The sequence below is a fragment of the Podarcis liolepis genome (genome assembly GCF_965112155.1).
Source record: "Podarcis liolepis genome assembly, chromosome: 9".
NCBI classification, from domain to species: domain Eukaryota; kingdom Metazoa; phylum Chordata; class Lepidosauria; order Squamata; family Lacertidae; genus Podarcis; species Podarcis liolepis.
The window spans coordinates 11,135,265-11,144,917 of NC_139564.1; the positions used below are offsets into that span (position 1 = coordinate 11,135,265).

General features: G+C 46.5%; 1 protein-coding gene across 1 annotated transcript; it reads left to right on the top strand.

The window, feature by feature from the left end:
* Positions 1-2,709: 2,709 nt before the first annotated feature.
* Positions 2,710-8,906, top strand: LOC310685992 (C-X-C motif chemokine 10-like). The gene is made up of 4 exons (XM_083459151.1): positions 2,710-2,933; positions 4,497-4,620; positions 6,178-6,260; positions 7,037-8,906. Exons 1-4 carry the CDS (start codon positions 2,870-2,872, stop codon positions 7,078-7,080), a joined length of 315 nt encoding a protein of 104 aa, XP_083315277.1. The 5' UTR covers positions 2,710-2,869; the 3' UTR covers positions 7,081-8,906.
* Positions 8,907-9,653: the final 747 nt, after the last annotated feature.

Below are 9,653 nucleotides of genomic sequence, written 5' to 3' on the forward strand. Positions count from 1 at the left end.
TGATCGTCTTCAAAAAAATCTACAGTGGTGCCTCGCAAGACAAAATTAATCCATTCCGCGAGTCTCTTCGTCTAGCGGTTTTTTCGTCTTGCGAAGCAATCCTATTAGCGGCTTAGCGGATTAGCGCTATTAGCGGTTTAGCGGCTATTAAAGGCTTAGCGGCTATTAAAGGTTTAGCGGATTAGCGGCTAAAAGGCTATTAGCGGCTTAGCGGCTTAGAAAAAGGGGGGGAGCGGAAAAAACCGGAACACTCGCAAGACGTTTTCGTCTTGCAAAGCAAGCCCATAGGGAAAATCGTCTTGCGAAGCAGCTCAAAAACGGAAAACCCTTTCGTCTAGCGGGTTTTCCGTCTTGCGAGGCATTCGTCTTGAGGGGCACCACTGTACTCTATTCTGAACTTAAAAATGGAAAGCGTAATGCTGGTAGTCAGCAAAAGAGGTTCAAAGACTCTCTCAAGGCAAATCTTTAAAAATGTAGTATAAACGCCAACAACTGGGAAACACTGGCCTGCAAGCGCTCCAATTGGAGAACAGCCTTTACCAAAGGTGTTGTGGGCTTTGAAGACACTCAAACTCAGGATGCAAGGGAGAAACGTGCTACGAGGAAGGCATGTTTGGCAAATCCTCACCGGATCAACTCCCACCCAGAAACCAATGTTCCCACTGTGGAAAGGCGTGTGGATCCAGAATTGGCCTCCACAGTCACTTATGAATTCACTGTTAAAACTGTGTTTATGGAAGACAATCTTACTCGGCTACGAGGGATCACCAAAGAAGATGACGACAATACTAGCAGAAGGGAGGTTTCAGACTGTTTTGCAGCCATGAGAGAGAGACAGAGAACACACAGAGGAAACTTAGAGGAAGAATCACAGGAGCTGCTTGAATTGGCTGTCATTTCCCCCTTGCTACTTGTTGTTAGAATTCCTGCTCCGTGATTGCAGTCATGGGATTTTTGTCTATCACATGACGGTGTATGTTTTGTCTCCACAGAGTGGGAAGTGACGGAGACAGGATGTTTGTGTTACTGTGTTCCGTGAAGTGGGACTATTGTCCTTTGTTCTTTTTCTCTTTCCTGTCTGATGCTAGAGAGAGAGGAGCCATGTTGCAGTGCTCTGTGTGTGTTTATATGTAGATTTATAAAGTAGATTAGCCAAAATGCTGAGTTGCTGAGGTCTGTCATGCGAAATGCGCAAACTCTGTGGATCCCTAAGTGTGCCAGTGTCTGTTGGCATCGGTTGCTGTGATATTTGGTCTGAAGAAAGCTTATGAAGCTCCTGAACATGCCAGTCGGGCATGTGTCTCTGCCAGAGTCCTACTCGAGTGTAGGCTGAACTCCTGACACTTATATGTGTTTCTTTTCTTCCAACCTCAGGTTTGGATGCTACTCACTAATCATAGAATTATAGGAATGTAGAGTTAGAAGGGACCCCCAAAGCTCATCTAGTTTAACCCCCTTCAGTGCAGAAATCACAGCCAAAAAATCCTGGACAAGACAACCATCCAACCTCTCTTTAGAAACCTCCAAGGAAGGAGAGTCCATCACTTTCTGAGGGTGTCCATTCCACTGTCGAACAGCTCAGGAAGTTCTTCCTAACGTTCAGTTGGAATCTCTTGGGCTCTGTCCACACGAGACTTTTATAAAAGCAGCCTCATGCCAGTTTAAACACTCACGGTTCTCCCCCCCCAAAGCATTATGGGAACTGCGGTTTGCTGACTGCTGTTTGGAAAACACTATCCCCCTCAAAGAGCGACAGTTCTTACGGAGGTTCCTGTGAAGAGGGATTGATTTGGGAAACCAATCTGAGTGCTGTAGCTCTGGGAGAGGACTAATAATAATAATAATAATAATAATAATAATACTAAAATTTATTTATACCCCGCCCTCCCTGGCCAGAGCTGGGCTCAGGGCGGCTAACACCAATAAAATCACAGTAAAAACATAATAGGGGGAAAAGAGAGAAAACAAAACAAAACAAAAAATTAAAACACAGGTTAAAATGCAATTTAAAATGCAGCCTCATTTTAAAGTAGCCGATAAATCAAGACCATAAGGGGAGGGAAACATAAGGGTCAGACTGAGTCCAAACCAAAGGCCAGGCGGAACAGCTCTGTCTTGCAGGTCCTGCGGAAAGATGTCAAGTCCTGCAGGGCCCTAGTCTCTTGTGACAAAGCGTTCCACCAAGTTGGGGCCAGTACTGAAAAGGCCCTGGCCCTAGTTGAGACCAATCTAACCCCCTTGAGGCTTGGGACCTCCAAAGTGTTGTCATTTGTGGACCTTAAGGTCCTCCACGGGGCATATCAGAAGAGGTGGTCCCGTAGATACAAGCATCCTAGGGGGGTCTTAACATCTCTCAGCACCCTGAACAAAATACAGTTCCCAGGATTCATGGCAGGGAAACGACGGCTGTTTAAAGGGGCAGAGTAGTGTTTCAAATGTGCAGAGGTTGCCTTCGTACCATGGGGTGCCCAGAAAAAAGAGACGACAGAAGACCAGCAGCAGCAAAATAAAGTAAATTGCTGAAGCAGAGGGAAGACAGAAGCGATGGAATCTTGGAAAAGAAGGTGGCAAGACCTGTAATGGAAAGGTAGCTTAGAAAGGAGAAGTGAAAAAGGACATCGGTTTTTTGGAAGTTTTCTGTGCTTCAAATTGCCAATTCAGCAATGCAAATTCTGAGGCAAAGGGTGGGAAGTGGACTATGATGCAACTTTGCGTATATGATTTCTAAAAATAGCCCCTTGGCTGATGATGTAGAGGCCGGCTCTATGGAATAAATAGAGCCCGTCTTGGCCACCAAAACGGCATCCCGGCAAGCGCTGAAGGCTGAGTTCTCCCTTCGCTGAGTGTGCAGCTGACAACCGAATCCAGAATGGGATCTCGCTTCCTGGCTCTGCTGTTTGCCCTGCTTCTTACCTGCCATATCAGCTACGCAGGTAAGTACCATCGTGCGGTTTTCTTCTCCTGCTTTCCCCCCTCTGATTGGTCATTCATGATTACAATCTTAAGTTTATCCCTTCGATTCGTTTAATGTATTTCTATACTGCCCAGTAACCAAGGTCCTCTGGCCAATTTACAGAATGGAGGTTAGAAACCATCAAATTTATAAACCAAACTGCTTTTGTCTTTTGTTTCTCTGCCACCCGCTCGAGTCTTTGCCTCACAACAATCCTGTGAGGGAGGGCTGGGCCTGAGAGACACCCTTTCTCTTCGAGGTGGGCAGAATTCTGAACCGGCCAGAAATGTTATTTACTTTTACATTTCTATACTGCCTTTGCTCCAGAGAGTTTGAGGTGGGACAGGGCTCCCCCCCACAATTGCTTGCTTGCTCGCTCAGAAACTAAAGACCAGACCCTATTCAGTGAGGTGAAAGGAAGCAGCAAACATTGACTGTACTATTGTGCCTCCTCTAGAGCATTTGCCCTTCTCCTGGTTTTCTCCACCCCCATCATTCTACCCAAACACTGAGGTCCAGTGCCGAGGGCCTTCTGGCGGTTCCCTCGCTGCGAGAAGCCAAGTTACAGGGAATCAGGCAGAGGGCCTTCTCGGTAGTGGCACCCGCCCTGTGGAACGCCCTCCCACCAGATGTCAAAGAGAAAAACAACTACCAGACTTTTAGAAGACATCTGAAGGCAGCCCTTTTTAGGGAAGCTTTTAATGTTTAATAGACTATTGTATTTTAATATTTTGTTGGAAGCTGCCCACATGGGTGGGGTATAAATATATTTATTATTATTATTATTATTATTATTATTATTATTATTATTATTATTATATTGGCAGCCTTTGCCTCCCTTCCCAATAAATCATTGAGAAACTGCAGTGGTACCTCAGGTTACATACGCTTCAGGTTACATACGTTTCAGGTTACATACGCTTCAGGTTACAGACTCCGCTAACCCGGAAATATTACCTTGCGTTCAGAACTTTGCTTCAGGATGAGAACATAAATCGTGTAGCGGCAGCAGGAGCCCCATTAGCTAAAGTGGTGCTTCAGGTTAAGAACAGTTTCAGGTTAAGAACAGACCTCCAGAACAAATTAAGTTCTTAACCCGAGGTAACACTGTATAGGATTAGTGCTAAACAATGTAGAGATGCTGTTCTCAAGTCCCAGGTGCTTTGAAATGCCTTTATGTCTGCCTAGAAATCTCTCAAATTCTCCCCCCCCCCCCGGGGGAAATTTACAGAATATCTGAAAAATATATGTGATGCACAGACAACGCTTGTTGGTTTTGAAGAGACTCTGTGAAATAGTAAGAAATACTGCAAAAAAGTGAGTAGGAGGAAAAGGAGTGGGGAAAGGCAATATCATGTTTAGAAATGCGTCAATAAATAGAAATTTTTCGAAAGATTGACAGAGAAACTGAGGGAAGTCAAAAATTGAAGCATGAGTGTAAAATAATTTGTTGACTGTATAAAACTTGTTTGGAAAATGAATATATATATATATATATTTTAAAAAAGAGAACTCTCTCAAATTCTCAATCTTCTGCCTGCAGCTATCTTTGATCCGACAATAGGCTGCAAATGTGCCAAAGTAAGGTCCAGATTCATCCCTCCTTCTCAATACGAAAGTGTCAGTATTTTTCCGCCCGGAAGCGCCTGCAACAAGATGGAAGTAATGTAAGTGACCTCAGTCGTGCATGACCATCATAGCAAAGATCCAAAAAAACTTCCGCATTTCCTACATAACTTAGGGTTGCCATATGTCCGGAATTCCACCCCCGCCAGCCTCTCCGAAATGCTGCAGTCGGAAGCAGTGTCCAGGCAGAAATCGCTTAAAAATGTCTGGGAAAATCTGGAGGCATGGCAACCTATGTTTTCTTAAAAAAATACATCAAACAACAAAAAAATAGCTCAATGATTTTGGGCAAAACAGTTCAACAACTTTGCCAGAAAAAGTTCAACAACTTTTCTGCCCTGATTTTCACTGTTATGGCAATCGTAACATAACTAATTACTCCCCCCCTCCATCTTTCAACTGATTTCTGTCTTCTGGTGTGGAAACAAGCCCCGTGTAAGTGTTCTGTATATAAAAAGAACACGCTAAAGTTATTTGTGGTTAAGCCCAATGGGTTAAGTTCACTGACACTTAAAAGCACAATTCTTCGCAGGTTTACCTGGAAGTAAGCCTCACTCTCTTCAGTGGGTCTTATTCCCTCATTAGCAGATTTCCTCTATTTCCTCTTTGCAGACAGGCAATTCCTGCACTGCAACGGCTCAGTCGGTAGAGCATGAGACTCTCAATCTCAAGGCTGTGGGTTTGAGCCCCATGTTGGGCAAAAGATTCCTGAATTGCAGGGGTTGGACTAAACGACCCTCGTGGTCGTTTGAGCTGGCGTACAGCTTCCGGGTCATGTGGCCAGCATGACTAAGCCGCTTCTGGTGAACCAGAGCAGCGTACGGAAACGCCATTTACCTTCCCGCTGGAGCAGTACCTATTTATCTACTTGCACTTTGACGTGCTTTCAAACTGCTAGGTTGGCAAAAGCAGGGGCCGAGCGACAGGAGCTCACCCCGTCACGGGGATTCGAACCGCCAACCTTCTGATTGGCAAGTCCTAGGCTCTGTGGTTTAACCCACAGTGCCACCCACATCCCGCTATCCGCATTACTTGCCATTAAATATCACCCTGGCATGTGCTGTATCATGCCTATGGTGGGAAACCTCTGGCCTATGTGGTCCCCATTTGGCCCATGAGGTCATTCTGGTTACAAGAGATGTTCACGCATTATGCATCACACATGTAAAGGTGCTTTATGTGAATAACATTCCTGCATCTCAGGGGGTTGGACTGGATGACCCCCGGGGTCTCTTCCAACATTCTATGGTTCTATGACTGCACAGATGCTGGTTTTCAAAGTCAAAATAGCAACTAGATGCCTGAAAAAATGTAGAGTAGCAATTGCAGGCGCTGCTGTACTTGCATTGCTGTTCCTGTGTGCAGGCTGCAAGTTGTCCTTCCTTATTATCATAGAAGGAAACACAAAACTGATTAGACAAATAGGTCGGTGACTTAGCCAGCGTTCAGCTCATAGCTTAGCAGGGGGCTGGAGATTAGTCTCTGTGGCCATCAAGCAGTCTCCTCTCAAAGGTTTCTTGATGAGGCTTCCAGTTCAGCTTGTCTGCTTTGCACAAAACTGCTAATTCCAAATTCTTTCCACTTTTCTTGTTTTACAGAATCACAATCAGGGAGAAAGGAACCAAAGTATGCGTCAATCCCGAAGTAAAATGGGTGCAGAATTTAGTGAAGATAGTTAAAGGTATGTAAATTCCAATAGACATTCCCCTCCCTGGCTGGCTTTGAGCCTGCGAACTGGTCTGTCTAGCCAGCCCAGCATTCTCTAACAGCCTGGAAGCAACATTCAACAACAACAACAACAACAACAACAATTTATTTATACCCCACCCATCTGTCTGGGCTTCCCCAGCCACTCTGGGTGGCTTCCAACAGAACACAGAACACTAAAATACAACAACCTATTAAACATTAAGAGCTTCCCTAAACAGGGCTGCCTTCAGATGTCTTCTAAAAGACTGGTAGTTGTTGTTCTCTTTGACATCTGGTGGGAGGGCGTTCCACAGGGCAGGTGCCACTACTGAGAAGGCCCTCTGCCTGTTTCCCTGTAACTTGGCTTCTCGCAGCGAGGGAACCACCAGAAGGCCCTTGGCACTGGACCTCAAGGTCAAGGCAGCGATCTTTCTCTGCTCTCCTACTTGGATATGCCCCTGCCGCCCTCCAGTGCTGATAAAGGATGCATTTTGGATAGCATGCACTTTGGCCCTAGAACGGAATTTCCCTATCTTTTAAATAAGCGGCCTGCAGAATGTGCAGGCCGCCAAGCTGACCGCAGTATTACTGGATTCTTGCCCACAGGCCTGCCACGAAAAGAAAAGAGGAAGTTTACTGATCCTCAGCCTCTCTGTTCACCTTGGCTGGGGGTCACAAGTTCCGCAGGGCCGTGTCAACACAGAAAACGCACTTTTGTGATTTTAACCATATTCCATTTCTTTTTTTAAATTTACAATTCAATTGCAGGAACTCAAAAGTCTGCTGCTGCTGCTGCGAACCGACGTCTGTGATGGCCTTGGAAGGCAAAAGGATGGATGGTGCCCTGGGCAGTCCCAAATGTGAAGCTTGACACTTTTCCTCTCTGCTTTTCAAATTCTGTCTGCCCAAGGAAATGGTGGGAGGGGGAGACCCAGGGGCGGAGGAAGGGAGGTGCAGTGGGGGTGGGCCACCCCACTGAGGGGGGGTGACAAAATGCTGGTCCCCATGTGCTGGCCCGGGGGCTAACCGAGAGGCGAGTTCCGAGTCCAGTCCGAGGTCGATGGTGTGGTATGGAGGCTGTCCGTCAAAGCTGTAGCTGGGTCCAAGGCAGGGAGTCAGGTGAGGCCACGAACTTGACAGAAGAGCATGACAGGGTGCAGGCAGGAACAGGCTAGCAACAACGTTGCTCCCACAACCTGGGACTGGGGCTGGCCGGCTTTTATCTGCCCCGGTGGCATAGGGCGGCCCCGGTCCACAGGTGACTCACCTCTCCTGGCCTGGAGGCAAGCACTCCTCCTGCGGGAACTTAGTTCCCTCTGCCTCTCTGTCCTGAGCCTCTGCAGCTTAGGAGAGGCTAGAGGGTTACTGGACCCAGAGGCAACCTCAGCTTCCCCTGACGGGGCTGAGAGTGGAGCACCTGCAGGCAATGGGTCCTCCATCACCTCAGGGGTCGGAGCAGACTCAGCTGGTGCCTGCACCTGAGGATCCTGCACAGGTGAGGACCCTTCAGGCTCAAGCCCCAGCCCCGGCTCAGCTGGTTCTGGAGGCGGGGACTCCTGTGCAGGCTGGGATTCCTCAGGTTCAGCCTCCGAGTCCGAATCCCAGGCCATCACACCCCAAACGGTCCGCCCACCTCCTCCCCCTCAGCTGTAGGGCGGTTGAGTGGGAGGAGGCAGGCAGACAGACGCCTCAGTGCCCCCCGGAGTGTCCTGCCCCGGCTGGCCCCACCCCCATGGCAGCTGGTCCTGCCCCTGGACGCATGGCACACGCACCGCCCAATCGGCTTGCTCCACCGCTGGGGAGACCCCCAATCTTGTCGGAGCCGTAAATTAGATTGGGCTTGCATTTCTGAAAATCTGCCTCTCTCTCTCTCCAGCTCTATGATTCTAACTCCACCTTCCCGCAAAATTGTAGTTTTTGGTGAGACTCAGGGAGACTTCTGCAGATCCTCAGGATATCTTAACACGGCGTTAGTATGAACTGTGCGAGATTTTCAGAAATGCAAAATTGCGATAAACTATATGGGTGGTTGCAGGGAGGTTCGCCTGAAGTTGAGAAGTGGCAACTGTTGTCCCACCGTGCGGTTGGAAGAAAATCTGATTGGGTTGGGATTGGGTCAAGCAGGAAAGTAGAGATGGAGGTTGGGTTCAGTGCCCCAGTTCTGCTTGCCTGTTCCACATGTGCCATTGTAGCCCTATATCTTTCCTCCACCCCCTCCATTTTTCTCTGTCATTCTGTGTTTTGAAATGCAGGTCTCTCCCTTCCCATAAACACAGTTCCCAAAATTCTCAGGTTTTGCCTTTTTTGGTTGAGTCTGTTTTCAGAAGCCTGACCACTTGCTTTCTAGCAGAATCGAAATATATTTAAAATACTGCTGGAGCAGGTATTGCAATAGGATTAGAACCACGGAAGAATAATGTGGCAATTCACTTGTTAGCATAAAGGAAGGCAATTTGAAAAAACAAAAACGTGCTATTATATCTTCTAGCAGACGGTTGCTGTTTCCTGTAATCTGTTGTTGTTTTTTTAATTTACAATCCCGCTAGAATGTGATCATATTTAAAGTGATTGGGTTTTGTTTTTTTGTTACTCTATGTTTAAGTACATAAAAGTCAAACAATAAAATTTATCTCGCTAAGTGATGTGTCTCCTTTTAATCGGATTTTAGAGAGTACTGGGTTTTGGCATTCACACAACAAGCATTAGGTGCCAGCTACAGAAGAGCTCAGAAGTGAAAGTCTTATATTTTGCTAGCAGGGCAATTCTATGAAAATGTCAACCTGCAGACTCTTTTATTTTCATATATAAGTCTGTATCATTCTAAAGATGATTTTTCATTAAGTTTCATTACCTGGCAATAGTTTTTCAAACAGACATTTTACTTGTGTGTAAAACAACCAAAAATATGGCATGCAATATTGACTAAGAATTTATCTGTTCCCCACCCCCTAAAGTTGTGTTAAAGAGCTCTCCAAGAGGTTAATTATCCTTAGTTTTATTGATACATTTGCCTTCTTGTCTGCTGAAATTAGGGACGCGGGTGGCGCTGTGGGTTAAACCACAGAGCCTAGGAACCACAGATCTCTATGGAAGCTCAAGTCCTTTCGAGTTTTAAAGGACTCAACTTCTCGCTGAGAAAAACAGCAAACATCTTTATCACAGGGTACATTTTCAGGAGGAGATGTAGGGAAGCAGAAATGTTCAAGTTGCGCCCCCTGTGTTGCTTTCAACCTTGTTCTCTATTTGTCTGAGGCGTCTGAGAACACTGAACTTTCCTCCATAAACACAAGGCCACACTGCGCTCTGGTGGGCAGAGAGTCCCGTTGCAATGAGTTCTTTTCAGTGACTAGCAGTTCATTTGCCAAATGTTGTGCAAATCAGCCTT

What these genes read in the sequence shown, in the direction of transcription:
- LOC310685992 (XM_083459151.1), top strand. Translation starts at nt 2,870, where the DNA reads ATGGGATCTCGCTTCCTGGCTCTGCTGTTTGCCCTGCTTCTTACCTGC. An exon ending in TGCAACAAGATGGAAGTAAT is followed by an intron (nt 4,621 to 6,177) that starts GTAAGTGACCTC and finishes CTTGTTTTACAG; the next exon opens with AATCACAATCAGGGAGAAAG. An exon ending in TTTAGTGAAGATAGTTAAAG is followed by an intron (nt 6,261 to 7,036) that starts GTATGTAAATTC and finishes ATTCAATTGCAG; the next exon opens with GAACTCAAAAGTCTGCTGCT.